This window comes from Oncorhynchus gorbuscha, linkage group LG06, assembly GCF_021184085.1.
Source record: "Oncorhynchus gorbuscha isolate QuinsamMale2020 ecotype Even-year linkage group LG06, OgorEven_v1.0, whole genome shotgun sequence".
NCBI lineage: Eukaryota > Metazoa > Chordata > Actinopteri > Salmoniformes > Salmonidae > Oncorhynchus > Oncorhynchus gorbuscha.
The window spans coordinates 20,645,955-20,665,286 of NC_060178.1; the positions used below are offsets into that span (position 1 = coordinate 20,645,955).

At 40.9% G+C, this 19,332-nt stretch overlaps 1 protein-coding gene across 5 annotated transcripts; it reads right to left on the bottom strand.

The window, feature by feature from the left end:
- Nucleotides 1-3,174: 3,174 nt before the first annotated feature.
- Nucleotides 3,175-18,953, bottom strand: LOC124037661 (methyl-CpG-binding domain protein 3-like). 5 transcript variants are annotated; one of them, XM_046352595.1, is made up of 8 exons: nt 18,908-18,953; nt 18,633-18,740; nt 7,839-7,998; nt 7,452-7,589; nt 7,233-7,323; nt 6,381-6,558; nt 6,074-6,217; nt 3,175-5,266 (listed from the first exon to the last, which is right to left on the bottom strand). In XM_046352595.1, the coding sequence occupies exons 1-7, from the start codon at nt 18,934-18,936 to the stop codon at nt 6,079-6,081; spliced, it is 843 nt and encodes a 280-aa protein (XP_046208551.1). In that variant the 5' UTR covers nt 18,937-18,953; the 3' UTR covers nt 3,175-5,266; nt 6,074-6,078. The 5 variants fall into 5 exon arrangements, with proteins under 5 accessions (XP_046208551.1, XP_046208554.1, XP_046208553.1 ...); XM_046352596.1 differs by lacking the exon at nt 3,175-5,266 and adding an exon at nt 5,273-5,905; XM_046352598.1 differs by lacking the exons at nt 18,633-18,740; nt 18,908-18,953 and adding an exon at nt 11,484-11,654.
- Between the last annotated feature and the right edge of the window lie 379 nt (nt 18,954-19,332).

The window sequence follows — 19,332 nt, forward strand, 5'->3', positions numbered from 1 at the left end:
CTACCTCGCTACTATACAGTCTCTCTGAACAGTAGCCTACCTCTGCTATACAGTCTCTCTGAACAGTAGCCTACCTCTGCTATACAGTCTCTCTGAACAGTAGCCTACCTCTGCTATACAGTCTCTCTGAACAGTAGCCTACCTCGCTACTATACAGTCTCTCTGAACAGTAGCCTACCTCTGATATACAGTCTCTCTGAACAGTAGCCTACCTCTGCTATACAGTCTCTCTGAACAGTAGCTTACCTCTGCTATCCAGTCTCTCTGAACAGTAGCCTACCTCTGCTATACAGTCTCTCTGAACAGTAGCCTACCTCTGCTATACAGTCTCTCTGAACAGTAGCCTACCTCTGCTATACAGTCTCTCTGAACAGTAGCCTACCTCTGCTATACAGTCTCTCTGAACAGTAGCCTACCTCTGCTATACAGTCTCTCTGAACAGTAGCCTACCTCTGCTATACAGTCTCTCTGAACAGTAGCCTACCTCTGCTATACAGTCTCTCTGAACAGTAGCCTACCTCTGCTATACAGTCTCTCTGTACAGTAGCCTACCTCTGCTATACAGTCTCTCTCAACAGTAGCCTACCTCTGCTATACAGTCTCTCTCAACAGTAGCCTACCTCTGCTATACAGTCTCTCTGAACAGTAGCCTACCTCTGCTATACAGTCTCTCTGAACAGTAGCCTACCTCTGCTATACAGTCTCTCTGAACAGTAGCCTACCTCTGCTATACAGTCTCTCTGAACAGTAGCCTACCTCTGCTATACAGTCTCTCTGAACAGTAGCCTACCTCTGCTATACAGTCTCTCTGAACAGTAGCCTACCTCTGATATACAGTCTCTCTGAACAGTAGCCTACCTCTGCTATACAGTCTCTCTGAACAGTAGCTTACCTCTGCTATCCAGTCTCTCTGAACAGTAGCCTACCTCTGCTATACAGTCTCTCTGAACAGTAGCCTACCTCTGCTATACAGTCTCTCTGAACAGTAGCCTACCTCTGCTATACAGTCTTCTGAACAGTAGCCTACCTCTGCTATACAGTCTCTCTGAACAGTAGCCTACCTCTGCTATACAGTCTCTCTGAACAGTAGCCTACCTCTGCTATACAGTCTCTCTGAACAGTAGCCTACCTCTGCTATACAGTCTCTCTGAACAGTAGCCTACCTCTGCTATACAGTCTCTCTGAACAGTAGCCTACCTCTGCTATACAGTCTCTCTGTACAGTAGCCTACCTCTGCTATACAGTCTCTCTCAACAGTAGCCTACCTCTGCTATACAGTCTCTCTCAACAGTAGCCTACCTCTGCTATACAGTCTCTCTGAACAGTAGCCTACCTCTGCTATACAGTCTCTCTGAACAGTAGCCTACCTCTGCTATACAGTCTCTCTGAACAGTAGCCTGCCTCTGCTATAAAGTCTCTCTGAACAGTAGCCTGCCTCTGCTATACAGTCTCTCTGAACAGTAGCCTACCTCTGCTATACAGTCTCTCTGAACAGTAGCCTACCTCTGCTATACAGTCTCTCTGAACAGTAGCCTGCCTCTGCTATACAGTCTCTCTGAACAGTAGCCTGCCTCTGCTATATAGTCTCTCTGAACAGTTGCCTACTTCTGCTATACAGTCTCTCTGAACAGTAGCCTGCCTCTGCTATACAGTCTCTACAGTCTCCCATTAGCATAAAACACTCTTAACTGCCGTTAAAAATAAACGTCTGTCATCCTTTTCTCTCAGCTCGGATTACTCATCTTTTCAATCATCCCAGATATCCTCGTAATGACAACCTCCTGGCACAAGATCCTGTGCACCACATACAATGTGGATCATTGCCAACCCGTTGAGCATGAGCTTATACAGCAGTTATGTGCCTTTCTATCACAATATTGGCATGTTATGACATGTAGGCCAACATACATTAGCTGATCCAAACTCACTCAGAGTAATGGACAGAAATGTCCAACATGTCTTTGCAACTTCACATATGCGCACAGAAATCAATAACAATGAACTAACAGGGTTGGGTTTCACAATGACAACATGGTATCAAATCAATAACAATGAACTAACAGGGTTGGGTTTCACAATGACAACATGGTATCAAATCAATAACAATGAACTAACAGGGTTGGGTTTCACAATGACAACATGGTATCAAATCCATAACAATGAACTAACAGGGTTGGGTTTCACAATGACAACATGGTATCAAATCAATAACAATGAACTAACAGGGTTGGGTTTCACAATGACAACATGGTATCAAATCCATAACAATGAACTAACAGGGTTGGGTTTCACAATGACAACATGGTATCAAATCCATAACAATGAACTAACAGGGTTGGGTTTCACAATGACAACATGGTATCAAATCAATAACAATGAACTAACAGGGTTGGGTTTCACAATGACAACATGGTATCAAATCAATAACAATGAACTAACAGGGTTGGGTTTCACAATGACAACATGGTATCAAATCAATAACAATGAACTAACAGGGTTGGGTTTCACAATGACAACATGGTATCAAATCAATAACAATGAACTAACAGGGTTGGGTTTCACAATGACAACATGGTATCAAATCAATAACAATGAACTAACAGGGTTGGGTTTCACAATGACAACATGGTATCAAATCCATTTCTACCAAGAACACGTCAGTGAAAACAAACTGTCAATAAATGAAGTCTAGTCAGCTAGTCAGATATGCCGGATCAAACGCTTACCTTGGTGTACAACTCAATAGTTCCAATCAGAATCTTTTTTTTTTTGCTTTCTCAGACACGAAGCCTCTGTCTGCAAAGGCCCTGACCAAGTCCAGAGTAGATAGACTCCTAAGTTACTCCAACAAGCAGAGGTCTAAAACAGTTTGTGTCCTCTTCCCCTTTTATCATGTGTCCAAGCACTGGTCTGACAGGCTGAAATGAAAACCTCAGAGCAGCCAGGTTAACTGTTCATCTCGAGGAGGAGGTGATTGAGATGGAAGGATATACAAGCACTTTCTCTTCTATGGTCTCATTCATAGCAGCAGTTAACCCTGAGCTGTGGAGGCCTGTCAGCACTGCAGGAACACCTGTAGTATTCAAATGATACACAAGACATTGGAGTATCAAGTATGTCATCAATATATATATAGACATTGAACCAATCACCGACAAAGAAACTGTACTACTGTTGAAATAGATGCATTTATTCAGTAACACAATACAATTCAGTTGAGCAGTCAGCCTGCTGATGTGGGTTAGGGATCACATTGAGCTTGACATTTCATACATACATCAAACTTTGTGAGAAATGTAGGTAAATGTTTAAAGCTCATTTCATTTCCTCAACACTGAGAATCTTCACCTTTATTCAAACAAAAAAAATATTAGCTTACTGTCTGGCACCCAGTGAACAAGACAACAAGGAGGCAGCATGTGTTGTGGTGGCATTGACACATTATTGGAAACATTTTTAAAATATGTTGACTGAAGTCATGGCCATGGGAGAAATGTGCATTGGCTAGAAACACCAACATTAAACCAACAACTTCAGTGAGCACCTATACAGGGAGTGTTAAAAGTAATACAATCTACAACATGTAGCAGAGGATCCATGTGACAGAGGGTCCATTCTACATAACTGTTGTACCCATTATAACTCAGTACAGTATGGCCTGACTCATAACTGTTGTACCCATTATAACTCAGTACAGTATGGCCTGACTCATAACTGTTATACCCATTATAACTCAGTACAGTATGGCCTGACTCATAACTGTTGTACCCATTATAACTCAGTACAGTATGGCCTGACTCATAACTGTTGTACCCATTATAACTCAGTACAGTATGGCCTGACTCATAACTGTTGTACCCATTATAACTCAGTACAGTATGGCCTGACTCATAACTGTTGTACCCATTATAACTCAGAACAGTATGGCCTGACTCATAACTGTTATACCCATTATAACTCAGTACAGTATGGCCTGACTCATAACTGTTGTACCCATTATAACTCAGCACAGTATGGCCTGACTCATAACTGTTGTACCCATTATAACTCAGTACAGTATGGCCTGACTCATAACTGTTGTACCCATTATAACTCAGTACAGTATGGCCTGACTCATAACTGTTGTACCCATTATAACTCAGTACAGTATGGCCTGACTCATAACTGTTATACCCATTATAACTCAGTACAGTTTGGCCTGACTCATAACTGTTGTACCCATTATAACTCAGCACAGTATGGCCTGACTCATAACTGTTGTACCCATTATAACTCAGTACAGTATGGCCTGACTCATAACTGTTATACCCATTATAACTCAGAACAGTATGGCCTGACTCATAAGTACTGGGTAAGGGGTTTATATGGACTACATTACAACAATAATGATATTTTCTTGAGAACATGATCCAATGATTTTTCACTAATACTCTCTCCTGTGATTAACACAAGCGTTAGAATTTAGAGTGCATAATTTACATGTTAGTCATTTACCAGACACTCTTATCCAGAGCAACTAGGGTTAAGTGCCTTGCTCAAGGGCACATGGGAAGATTTTTCATCGGCTCAGGGATTTGAATCAGTGACCTTTCGGTTACTGGCCCGACGCCCTTAACCCCTAGGCTACCTGCCACATTATCATCATTTAGGCAAGTATCTTGTTCCCTCACACCAAAGCCTCTCACATAGCCCTGTAAAATAAGCCAAAGTACCTTTTAAAATATCGTCCATCTATCCCCATGGAGTGCTTTAGACACCCAGAAAGAAAAACCCATGGGAAAAAAAATGAATTCACTTCTAATTCAAAATATCCCAATGAATTTAAAACATGTTTTGGGATGGGTTGACATGATCGTCACAATATATAACTCACATTCAGTACATCCATAAAATGCCTTACAAAACAAAAAGACTACATCATTGAACACTCAATTCATCATACTGTATGAAACCAATCTCTTTCACCCTACCCTGCCAACATTTTATTTCATGCTATCTTTTTCAAAAGAAAGATAATTTAGCTAATAATCAATTTGATTCAGAATTCCTGAGTCCAAGTACTTTCATGGGGCTGGTGCCAGAAGAGGCTAAACAGTGGGCGAGGTGGACAGTAGGTAGGCAGAGCTTCAGAGGGGTAGCACGTGGAAGGGGATGGGTAGAAAGTGGGCAGTTCTTTTGGTTGGATTGGTACAGGGTTCCTGGCTTCATTGTCATTTGACAAGGAGTTGAAAAACCCATCCAGACTACTCTATAACACCCCATCTCCCTGGAAGAGAGGATGAAGACAGACGTTGGTTGAAATAGCTAAACAAATAATACAGATTGTAAATCAAATTATAGATGTGTCATATCATATCCCTTGGGTGGCATGATTTGCAGCTCTGAAATTAAAATACTGACATCTGTTGAGAAACTGGTGGGAGCCCATAAATGCTGTGGAAGCCTAAAAAACCCTCTCATTTTACAGATAAAATACAATTGTGTACAGGTGTAGACCTACAGTGGAATGTTTACTTCCCAACGATGTAGAGATAAAACATGAGGAATAAATACACAATGAGTTACGGTAACTTGGCTAAATACATGAGGTTCCAGTACCGAGTCCATGTGCAAGGGTACGAGGTAATGGCAGTAGATATGTACATATAGGTATAGGTAAAATGACTAGGCAACAGCATAGATAGTAAACAGTAGGAGCAGCAGCATATGTACTTTCAACAACAGGAGGCTGGCCGTCTACGCACTTTAAACGTCCTTTTAAACCAACTAGTGTCCGTTCTCAAAACACTGGAAGAGATGGAGACCCCCGACACTCGAAAAATAGGATTTTGATTGTATTTTCATGTGTATTGTTGTGCTAAACATAGATCATCTGGAAAGAGACATTGGTCTCAGCATCGACTCCCTGTCAAAATAAAAAGGTAAAAAATAAGAAAAAGGAATACATCCAAAAAAATGCATAAATGTAGATGTTTTATTTTCTGCATCATGATGCCTAAAAGTTGCGTAAATTAAAGGTGTCTCTGAACAGTAGCCTACCTCTGCTATACAGTCTCTCTGAACAGTAGCCTACCTCTGCTATACAGTCTCCATGTCATCATTGTCTTCATTGAGTGAGTCGCCCTCACTGGCTGCTTCCTGCACATGAGCCAACATGTCCGCCATTAGAGCCTCCTCCAGCTTCTTCCTCACACTGTACACCAGCTCTTCCTGCTTCCTACACTCACCATGATGAGATAACATACAAAAACAACTGTTAGAAATATGGACTGCAATTTAGCTAAATAGCATGGGGAAACAAAATCAGCTCTTAATTACACAGATTCAATTATTCATAGCACTAATATGACTCTGGAGCTCATGTCCTCTCCTGTATGTACCTGATGTCCTCGTCAGTGACTATGAAAGCCTTGCAGAGGGGCTGAGTCGTGTTGAGCCACACCCCTGGGTTCTTCTCCACGGCTGCAGACAGCTGACCGGTGATGGGGGCTGCACTAGTGTGCAGGGCGCTGGCTATCGCTGACAGTAGAGTCTTGTCTGTACATCCAGGTCCAACTCCTGTAGGACAGACAGGTGTTCACAATCACAGAAGTGAGAAGACATTCAAAAATGTAATGGGAAATGGGGATTATACACTGTGTACAAAAGATTAGGAACACCTCTTTCCGTTTGCCCTCAGAACAGTCTCAATTGGTCAGAGCAAGTGTCGAAAGTGTTCCACACATGATACTGGCCCACGTTTACTACAATGCTTCCCACAGTTGTGACAAATTGGCTGGGTGTCCGTTGGGTGGTGGAACATTCTTGACACACACTGGAAACGGCTGAGTGTGAAAAACCCAGCAGGGTTGCAGTTCTTGACAAGCTTAAACCGGTGAGCTTGGCACATACTACCATACCCCATTGAAACACACTTAAATATTTTGTCTTGCCCATTCACACTCTGAATACACTCTGAATGGCACACATACACAATCCATGTCTCAATGGCCTCAAGGATTAAAATCCCTTCTTTATCCTGTCTCCTCCCCTTCAGTTACACTGTTTGAAGTGTATTTAAATCGAATCAAATTGTTTTTGTCACATGAGCCAAATACAACAGGCTATTGGGGTACCGGGTCAATGTGCGGTGGGGTACTGTGACATCAATAAGGGATTATATCCTTCATGTAGATTCACATGGTCAGTTCCTAATGTTTTGTACTCTCAGTGTACATGGCCCTTTCTCTTACCTTGCAGACCTTTAGGCAGGTCCATTGTCTTCACTAGCTCCTCTGCGATGTCAAATGCATTGAGACCACCAAGCTTCTTCTCCCAGAAAAGCTGTGGACAAAACAAATGCACATTAATTTAGTTTTGGTATCTCCTTAGTCAAAATAACCTTCAGGAAGAAAAGCATATAACCCAAATGTAACTGCAGTTTCACCATACAGGCTAATGGCTGTGTTTACCTGTTTTGGCTGGTCCACAGCTTTCTGTGGATCCGTCTTGACTTTGTTGCTAGGGTGGTTGGTAACCTTGGTGACAGGCTGCTTAAAGATGGAAGCAGTCTGTCTGACGGGAAGTGATGTGTTCAGGTCTGGCTTGCCCTGGAAGACACGCACAAATAAACAGCTGACAGTGACAACCAACACTACGTAGCCACAGAGATGTTCCTCAAATACTAGATAATGCTAGATATATGTCAGTTATCCTTTGCACCTGGGGAAAGCCTTAAAACACGGTTTTCAGCATTCTAATTTCTAACTGCTGGTTTGACAGCAAATAAGTGTGAAGTCATTTAGAAGAGTGTGTCCAACATGTATGGAAATATTAATTTCAGGAGACAGCCCTCTCACCTTGGTCTGATTGTTGTTGTCATAGCGGAGTCTCTGTCTGTTCTTGTTCAGTTTACTCATGAGCATCTTCCCCGTGCGGAAGTCGAAGGAGCTGAGGTCCATCTGGTTGCCAAGGTAACGAGCCAGCTGAGGCTTGCTCCGAAACTTCTTCCCGGTTGGACTAGGAGAGGTAAAGGACAACAAACCACAGTGTGAGGATATGGACAACTGACCAGGGGATAGCAAAAGGAGAAAAGTAGCAAGATAGATCAGGAAAGCAACAAACAATCTGCAACAAACACATTTTATGCTGCAAACAAACTGTAGACATGAGAAAATGTAAAACAATCATGCAAGAGCCAAAACCGCAAAGGAGACTACAGACGGATGAACTATTCACAGACATCAGATTATTAATGTGTAATGGTATGGAATCAGAGTGTGAACAATGAGTCTTTGCATTAGCATTTCATTCATGTATTTAACAATCCATATTTTTATGACCAATTTAATGTGTGTAGCTAATTGTAATAAACTATTTAAGCAGTAGAATAAGTTTTCATGTATTGCAGCATATTCCCAAATGTATAACCAATTCGCCATTTAAATGATAGACCTTAGAGTTTAAGATGGCTTAACTGAAATAACTTATATGTTCAATAAGGAGTAGTAGGGATCAACTATTGGGATACAATGTGACAGGGTGATCAATCAACTATTGGGATACAGTGTAACAGGGTGATCAAGTGCAATACATTTTGCAACATTTCCTAAAGTTCAATTGAAAACATTGTTTCAGAGTGAATGTTCACTGGTCCTAGACAAAGTGGGCAGAACGGCAGGCCCAATTTAATCTGCATCTTTAATAAGTGGACAAAGGCCTTGGTAAATTAGTAATATAAATGGTTATTATAGCAAAGAGTATCCATTTCTATGGGGCAGACCTTTTTGAAAGTACATGGCAGCCATAACGGGAGTAAACAGAGAGTTTCTCAGTGAAACTCCATGTTTGGTGAGTAACAAACTTAAATTGGCTAGCTAGCAAGCAAGCGAGGGATAAGAACGTAGCCAGCCATCATTGCAATGGCATTTTTTGAACAAACAACTGGGTCATGTCCATAGATTTAGAACAGGAAGACTTAATGAGTCTCTGGCAACTGAACAGGTAGAACTAATGACCAGCTGGCTTGGGTAGCAACCCTAGATTTGTTTTGGGACTAGATATCGTGGAATTATGAAATAGTATGAATAAATTCATAAAAATAAAAAGGTTTTAATGAAAATATGTCTATTATTTTAATATGTTGGTGTAACAGTATAGCTTCCGTCCGCACCACCGCTAACCAGCTAGCCATTTCACATCGGTTACATTGGTAATCCTCTTGTACACAAGTGATAATGCCACAAAAGCCGGTGCTGATATTATATTGGCACCCGGCCATCAACATCTCTAAAGGTGTCTGCATGATTCTCCGCCGAAACAGTTCGCGCACATATTATGACGACATTTTGTTACGTTTTTTACTTTGCTGAGGTCTACGCCCCTTCGTCAGTGATTGGTCAACAGTAGGGATTCTTCAATGAAGTATTTGTTGTCATTGAAAAAGAGACCACTCGATTTCACGCAGTTTTTCATTGAAAAGTACTGCAGCAAATATATTTTAGTTAAATGTAAGCCTAACATTTAACAACTAAGCTCGTCAAAATGTCCAAATTAATGACAGATATATTGAGTTACCTTTGATTAGTTATAAATATTTCGAAACGTATAGTGGCTACAGCGTCTCAAAAAGGACAAACAGTACTATTGACACTTTTCTCAAGCCAATTGTCTTTTAAGTGAGTATGCGAAGCACACTCGTTCGGTTCAGCTAGCGCCAGTTGAACTGAAGTAAGCTGACGCCTTAACGAACAGATACTTTGCAGCATATCTATTTCAAATAAGTAGGCATATTAATGCAGTTTATTTTGATGCACGATGATTTTCTAAAAATGGAAAACTTTGAATGATTACCAAAGTATGGAAACGTTCGTGCTTGCTGATAATTCATGTAAAAAATGTAGACAACAATTGCGAGTTTCGTGCGTGCATCACACCACAGAATGAAAATTCGGTATATGGTAGCCTACCACAAACTATACAACCGACCCGCCTCCCCCCTTTCTCGCCTCTGCTCCTCCTCCTCTTCTTCTTCTTCCTTACCTCGGCTAAAAAAAGAATAGCTTATGGTTTCTTGGTTGTTGCTCCGGTCATATAAAAGGGTAAGACTTGGCTATATATAGGTTATAGCATGGACCTAGATTCAGGCTAGGCTATTTGGAATGCGATCATTCAATAGCCTAAAATTGTTGCATTTAGGCCTGCTCCCCAGCTGATTGACAGGCTGTTAGGCCTACATAGGCTAAACATAGGTTTACAAGCTCCATATCCAACAATTTCTAAGAGTAGCCTAATATCGGCTACACCCCTCCCCAACTTTCTTTCTCCTGGTCACCCCCCTCTCCCTCAAGTAAACCCATTCAGCCCTAGCCGTCTTGAAATACTGCCCGCTCAGTACCTATAATAATAGACATCGCTTTTCCCCGCAGACAAACCCGACTTTCTGGTCACTTCTTCAATTTGCCAGCCCTTGGGGAGAGCCGAGCAATCCCACCGTTTCTTCTCCATGTTCTCCCAGAGTTTAATTCCGTTGAAGTGTTCAGTGATTGCTCCTAACGTTATTATATTTGGGGTTAAAATTCGTGTTTTATACAAATAAGTCCATTAGGCCTACTATGTGACATACATCTAGGCTCACACACTTATCAAGGTTCTCTCTCTCCCGATTTACCGTATCTCTTTGTCGTACAGAAATAATATCCCTCCGCCGTAACCTCAGCCACATCACCACCTGTCTGCCAATGAGAGCTACATCCGCAATACATGTAGACTACACATTATTGCATCCTGATCCGAAGACATAAATCATTGATTTGTCGCGTGCGGTAGACTACCGCATGTCACACAACTTAGCTCCAAACGTTGTGCATTATATATCCCAAAAATATCTACAGATGACCATAATATGATTTCACAACGTCAACAATGGAGATCATTTAGGCAAAGATTCATGTCACTGACTATAGGTGAAATTCGAGAATGCAGTGGGAGTCGTTTTCATCACGACAATGCTCACTTTTTATTCAGTCATTGGACAAAGTAGGCCTAGGCAATACAATCATTTAATGGAGTTTTGATTAGCTAGCTAGGCCGAAGTTAATTATAGGAGTTGTCTGCAAATATTAGGCATAAAACTATTAAGATATCTCACGAATTACATAGGCCTACCTATGACTGCATTTGAAGGAGAATAACTGGTACTAACTAATAATACCGAATTACTCGTCCTATTTTGAATAAATGCATTGCTTTTCAGAAAAGTTAAAACACTGCAACACCAATAAGAAAGAACAGTGTGTAACTACATTTGGAATCCCATAACACTGCCTACAGTTATGGTTTGCAGACACTCGAGACCACCGAAACGCCTCCCACACGAGAACCTAAACCCCTCGATGAAAAAAATATATTGTGCAACAATTCTTTGCTAACATAACATATTTTATGTCACAGACAGGAAACGCAGAAATATAGCTTGGTATTCGTCTTCTTTTTTGGTTACTTACTCGTTTTTGTCCATCTCGCATACTATCTCGGTTTCTCTCTTTTCAGTCTGTGTTAAATCCCTTCTACCTTCTCCTCTTTCATTCCCCTCCCCCTTCGATGATAGAAATGAAAGACATTATCCGCTCAAAGACAGAATCGTTCCCAGTTTAAACCTGACTGGTAATAAAAAATCTAATTAAATCAAAGTTTACTGGTCGCGTACACTGTTTAGCAGGTGTTATTGCGGTGCAGCGAAATGCTTGTTACTAGCTCATAACAATGCAGTCAAATGTCAAACAATACTACAAAATAAAAAAGGCAAGACATCAAGAATGGCGGTACGAATCCAATTAACAACTCAAATAGCACTCCAGCAGTCAAAATGCAATCTATACATATGTACACCGGGGAATTTACAAGGTAAACTATATCTAGAGTTAGAATAAGCTATGAAGGTGATGCAGCATTTGTGTGAAAGGGGAAGTGAGTGGTTTAATGTTTCTATAACATGGAACAACATGGAACAGTAGTGTTGGTTGTAAAAGTGTGTGAGTGTGTAACTAAATGTTTTCCTGAGCATAAGGTGTGTGCGTGTGAGATAGCTTGTGTGTGCGTTTTGTGTGATATAGTGTGCATCAGGCAGCGTGGCCCAGTGATGTGTTGAGCTGTCCACACCACCCTCTGGAGAGCCATGCAGTTGAAGGCGGAGCAGTTGCCATACAAGGTGGTGATGCAACCCGACAGAATGCTCTCAATGGTTCGTCTGTAGAAGTTTGTGAGGGTCTTAGGGGCCATGCCAAATTTCTTCAGCCGTCTGAGCTTGTAGAGGCGCTGTTCACACCACAATGATGTGAACGTCGAAGGAACTTGAACCTTTTGAACCCATCCACTGCGGCCCTGTCAATGTGGATGGGGGCATGCGCCCTCTTTTGTCTCCTGGAGTCAACGATAAGATCCATCGATTTGTTGACGTTGAGCCCAAGGTTATTTTCCTGGCATCACTTCGCCAGGGCTCTAACCTCCGCCCTGCCCTGTAGGCTGTATTTGTTGGTAATTAGGCCTAGCACTGTTTTGAATCGTCAGCGAACTTGATCATTAAGTAGCAGTCGTGCGTGGCCACTCAGTCAAGGTTGAACAGGGAGTACAGGAGGGGGCTGAGCACATACCCCTAAGGGTCCTCCGTGTTGAGGATCTGCAAGGCGGCGGTGTTGTTGCCTACCCTCACCACCTGGGGTCGCCCCAACAGGAAATCCAGTTGCACAGGGAGAAGTTTAGACCCAAGGTCCTGAGTTTAGTGATGAGCTTGGAGGTCCCTATGGTGTTAATTCTTCGGGATCGGTATCCCATCCACGGGACAGTTGAGCTAACGTAGGCTAATGCGATTAGTATGAGGTTGTAAGTAACAAGAACATTTCCCAGGACATCTGATATTGGCAGAAAGCATAAATTCTTGTTAATATAACTGCACTGTCCAATTTAGAGTAGCTATTACAGTGAAATAATGCAATGTTATTGTTTGAGGAGAGTGCACAACTTTGAACATGAAAAGTTATTAATAAACAAATTAGGCACATTTGGGCAGTCTTGATACAACATTTTGAACAGAAATGCAATGGTTCATCGGATCAGTCTAAAACATTGCACATACACTGCTGCCATCTGGTAGCCAAAATCTCAATTGCACCTGGGCTGGAATAATACATTATGGCCTTTCTCTTGCATTTCAAAGATGATGGTACAAAAAAAATACAAAAGAATGGTTGTTTTTTTCTTTGTATGATCTTTTACCGGATCTATAGTGTTATATTCTCCTACATCCCTTTCACATATCCACAAACTTCAAAGTGTTTCCTTTCAAATGGTACCAAGAATGTGCATATCCTTGCTTCAGGGCCTGAGCTACAGGCAGTTAGATTTGGGTGTGTCATTTTTGGCTGAAAAAAAAAAGGGCGGATCCTTCAATTGTTGCAAATATCAATTTGTATTTCAGTTGGATAAACTATTGTGTTAATTATATTTTAAAGACTATTTTACAAATAATAATTTTGCTCTCACTAACCACATTTCCATTCACAGTTTATGCGAATAAAGTCATCCTGAATTAAAAGCTGTGATGGAAATGTTTTGGTACAATTTTATAAATGGTGACATCATTTGTTCGTTCGACATGGTGGGATCTTTTTGCATCTGTAAAATTATACTGAAGTAAAATATAAACACAAAATGCTACAATTTCTAAGATTTTACTGAGTGACAGTTCATATAAGGAAATCAGTCAATTGAAATAAATTCATTAGGCCCTAATCTATGGATTTTACATGACTGGGTATACAGAAATGCATTTGTTGATTACAGTTACCTTAAAAAAAGGTAGGGGTGTGTATCAGAAAACCAGTCAGCATATGGTGTGACCAGCATTTGCCTCATGCAGCACAACACAACTACTTTGCATAAAGTCGATCAGGCTATTGATTTTGGCCTGTGGAATGTTGTCCCACTCCTCTTCAATGGCTGTGCGAAGTTGTTGGATGTTGGCGCGAACTGGTACATGCTGTCGTACACGTTGAACCATTGCATCCCCAACATGCTCAATGGGTGGCATGTCTGATGAGTATGCAGGCCATGGAAGAACTGCGACATTTTCAGCTTCCAGGATTTGTGTACAGATCCTTGAGACGTGGGGCGGATGAATGGCACGACAATGTACCTCAAGATCTCATCACAGTATCTCTGCATTCAAATTGTCATCGATAAAATTCAATTGTGTTTGTTGTCGGTAGCTTATGCCTGCCCATACCATAACCCCACTGCCACAATGGGGGCACTCTGTTCATAACATTGACATCAGCAAACCACTCGCCCACACAGCAGCATATACAATGTCTGCCATGTACCCAGTACAGTTGAAACCGGGATTAATCCACGAAGAGCAAACTTCTCCAGCGTGCCAGTGGCCATCAAAGGTAAGCTTTTGCCCACTGAAGTCGGTTACAATGCCAAACTGCAGTCAGGTCAAGACCCTGGTGAGGACAGGATGTGATGTGGGTGGGTATTCTAGGTTGTATGTCTAGGTGTTGTATTTCTATGTTTAGGCCTGGTATGGTTCCCAATCCGAGGCAGCTGGTTATCGTTGTCTCTGATTGAGAACCATACTTAGGCAGCCTGTTTTCCCACTATGGGTGTAGGTAGTTGTTTTCTGTTGTGTCTGCACCAGTCAGAACTGTTTTGGTCGTTCTCTTTGTGATTGCTGTGTTCATTAAATAAATATGGACACATACCACGCTGCACCTTGGTCCTCCCCTTCCAACAGCCGTTACAGACTGTTTCTGACAGTTTGTACAGAAATTCTTCCGTAAACATTTTCATCAGCCGTCCGGGTGGCTGGTTTCTGACGGTTCCGCAGGTGAAGAAGCCGGATGTGGAGGTCCAGGGCTGGCATGGTTACATGTGGTCTGCGGTTGTGAGGCCGGTTGGACGTACTGCCATATTCTCTAAAACTATGTCAGAGGAGTCTTATGATAGAGATATTAACATTAAATGCTCTGGCAACAGCTCTGGTGGACATTCCTGCAGTCCGCATGCAAATTGCACTCTCTGTCAAAACTTGAGAAATCTGTGGCATTATGTTTTGTGACAAAGCTGCACATGTTAGAGTGGCCTTTTATTGCCCCCAGTACAAGGTGCACCTGTGTAATGATCATGCTGTTTAATCCGCTTCTTGATATGCCACCTGTCAAGTGGATGGATTATCTTGGCAAAGGATAAATGCTCACTAAACACAAGATCCCAGAACATTTTAGAGAAATAAACATTTCTGGGATCTTTTATTTCAGCTCATGAAACATGGGACCAACACTTTATATGTTGCGTTTATATTTTTCTTCAGTATAATTATGCAAATCATTGCAGTAGAAATGTCTTTATGCACAAATATTGATATAACCATAATATAAGTAAACTTAAGAGTCACACGATGACATGATGTATGGTCCTCCCACTACGATTCAGGAAACCATGCAGTTTAGTAGGCTACAGATATAATAACTTCACAGGGTGGTGAAAACGCACAGTATGAGCTTGATGCTCCTTTCCAATAAATGTTGAAGGTCCTATTCTGGTGACATGAACGATGCTTGACTGCCGTTTGACAAATACAAAATATCACTCTTTTGTCTATAATCTCATCATGTAGGCTAAACCCGCACTGTATCTGCGAGCTGTTGGCCAGAGCACAGGTGCTAATACTAGAGTGGGCACACTCTGGAGCGAATTGCAAAAATCGCTGAAGCTGGAGACTTATATTTCCCTCACTAACTTTAAACATCAGCTATCTGAGCAGCTAACCGATTGCCGCAGCTGTAGATAGCCCATCTGTAAATAGCCCACCCAATCTACCTACCTCATCCCCATATTGTTTTTATTTACGTTTCTGCTCTTTTGCACACCAGTATTTCTACTTGCACATCATCATCTGCTCATCTATCCCTCCAGTGTTCATTTGCTAAACTGTAATTACTTCGCTACTATGGCCTATTTATTGCCTTACCTCCTCATGCCATTTGCACACACCATATATAGACACTGTATGCACACACCGTATATATATGCACACAACGTATATAGACACTGTATGCACACACCGTATATATATGCACACACCGTATATAGACACTGTATGCACACACCGTATATATATGCACACACCGTATATAGACACTGTATGCACACACCGTATATATATGCACACACCGTATTGTGTTATTGACTTTACACTTGTTTATTCCATGAGTAACTCTGTGTTGTTGTTTGTGTCGCACTGCTTTGCTTTATCTTGGCCAGGTCTCAGTTGTAAAATGAGAACTTGTTCTCAACTAGCCTACCTGGTTAATTTTTTTTTTTTTTTAACACTCACTATATAACCCACATGTTTTGGTGAGAAAACAATCAGTTGAGTTGAAAATGCAATAGAAACCCATTAAACTAGTTTTTTTTATCCGGTCAATTGGAATTTAACCACAAAGTACTTGTTTTACGTACAGTTCCTCATCACGCACAACATCTTTGGTGGGAAAATGTGCGTATAGTTTTTATTCCGATTTCAGCATATTCACATGGAAATCTGTCACCAATTGGATGGTAACCTAACTAATGACTTAAACCAATTTATTTGCATGAAATGCTATTCAAAAAACACTATTAACTTATTTGGTGCTGTATGTATGTTAACAACAAAAGAAAAACATACTATATTTAAAGCCCCTCCCCCCCCATCAAATGTCTTGGTCATTGGGGAATTGTTAGATTACTTGTTAGATCGGAACTAGAAGCACAAGCATTTCGCTACACTCGCATTAAAATCTGCTAACCATGTGTATGTGACCAATAACATTTGATTTCAAGTACTTTATGCATTAAGAACCAACTTTTTGAGAGCCTTTTCTCAAAATAACAATTTCACACACAGGTAACATTGCATTAACATATTTGGAATGATTGGAAATGTATAGAATAATTTGACAGACAGTAAGTAAATTAAATATTTTTTCACATAAAATGACATTGGAACAAAACAGCATTCAATCTAACTAGACATCCCTTTGGGAAAACTTCTACAAGCCCTGAATGATAGGTGTGTCAGGGCATCACACTTTCGCAACGCAGAAAGAGCAAGCATTCCACCATTCCCTTCCCAAAGTTGTAGTCCTGCAGACAGACACACAGTCCAGTCATTAGCGGTCCAGTAATTTATTCATTCATTTGCTAGCCTATATTCTTAGGGGACAACTGAAAAGTTATTTAACGACAGTGCCATCTGTTGGCCACTCAATAGCTATCAGCCTCCAATCCAACTACCGGCCCGGAAAGGGTTGTTCAGTTGCTTTATGTTCACAATTCTGAGCCAGAGGTGACTAGTTGTCCTTGAACTTTCCGTTGATTTAGGGGACACAATCCAAGATCAGCCTCCAATCCATGAAGTGGACAAGGGCAACTCCTCCCACTGATCCCCAACCAACCATTGTGGGAACCCTGGACAAATGATAACATGAGGAGATATTTGAAGTCAAGTATCCTACTACAGGAGTTTTCACTACTGCTGTCAAGTCCCAACATCATCTTTTCCTCCCAGTATTTAACCCCTTGACCCCTAAACCTAGAGATCACTAAGTGGTGTAAGTTGTATTGAAATGCCTGCCAAATCAAAAACAGTGGTCATTCTCACACGGTCATAGTCACACTTTTATTGACAATCAAAGCCAAAGTTATTTAGACAGATAAGAATATAAGGCTCATGTTGTAAACTACTGGCATTCCTGACTAGAACCGAAGACTTGGATGGGGGAGAAATGATTTCTTAGATATAAAGATGGAAGTTACTCAAAATAGGTTGCTAATGAGGGCCATAAATCACTTGGTTGGTAATTGTTCCAAGAGAGACCAAAATATGTTAACAAGATGGAACCTGTTGTTTCCAATTGGAGCAAATTAATCAGTGGGCAGAACAAGCAGAGTGGGAGAGCCAAGCAGGAGCTAGCGAGATCCTATTGGCACGTTCTAGCATGAATTTGCATATTTCCGTTAGGGAACGCCTACTCTGTGAAATGCACGTGCAATAACAACAATGTTTAATTGCACTCCAAAACAAAGCTTTTTTTTTTTTACTCTGGCAAAGAGTAAAGTCTGCAAAACGTACTCCACTATGTTCGTAATAGAAAACTGTATTGAGATTACATGTTTAATCGATAAGAACATTTGCAGAATATCATCCAATATCCATCTAGGTCGATCTTCTCTCAATGCCGGCCCCTGGGCTTCCTCGCATCACTATATTTGGCGGCAAGCGGAAAAAAATCGCCAACCGGATGCTTCAGATGTGTACATCCGGTGAAACATCTGCCTCATTGTTCAGTTATGGAACTAACGTTAACTAGGTATTTACAGTAGCTAGCTAACAGTGACCCTACTCGTAACAGTAAACAAACTCCAAAACGGTGGAATTTGTAAATACTGAGGCCATAATTAAATCAGAGGCCTGATAGTAACGTTAGCTAGCTAGATCAGTACACCTAGCCAACGGAGTGATGGCTCATGGAGACACATTGGACGGTTTTCTGAATCTATTTATTAAAGTCAAATAAATCTTCAAAGTTATGATACAGACTTAAACTTACCACGTCCTGGCGATGGCAATGTATTTTGCCCCAATTAACTCGTTTATCACTTGCACCATTCTCACCTCCGTCGCAGATGGCTGCTGCTTTGTAGGACCTCGGGAATGTCTGTTTAAATTCATGTGTTAAAACGCTTCCAAAATACATCATAAGGAATACAGTATTTCCAAATAGTATAAACATCGTAAAATAATGTTTCTTAAAATATTAGGTAGTGACAATTGTTTGTACAGTTTAGTTTATCATTTGAATAACAATGAGATTTGATAGCTAACCTGAGTTGACCCATTGTTGTCAAATACATACGCTACAAAGACTATACCAATACTACGGCATTGGCTACTATTTAAGCCACAATTTCCTTTAAATCAACATATAGCTATAAAAAAAAATCATATATATTAGATACATAATCTTGTGTACAGATAGTCATACTGGAATTGTGAGTAGGCCTTGATTTATAGATAGCGAATGGCTTGTATGATTGTTGTTTTAGTGCTCATTTTACAGTGGGGTACGAGATGGTCAATATTTCCCTATCAATCAATGCCATTAGATTCTAGTTTTATGACTGCCTCATTTGGCTAAATCTTCAATGTGATTTTTTTTATTTTTAAATCTGAGCTGGAGAGGAAGAGGCTGATTAGTATATAACATGATCTTTGTCTGGGCTTAAGAGACATCACATTGAAGACCAAGT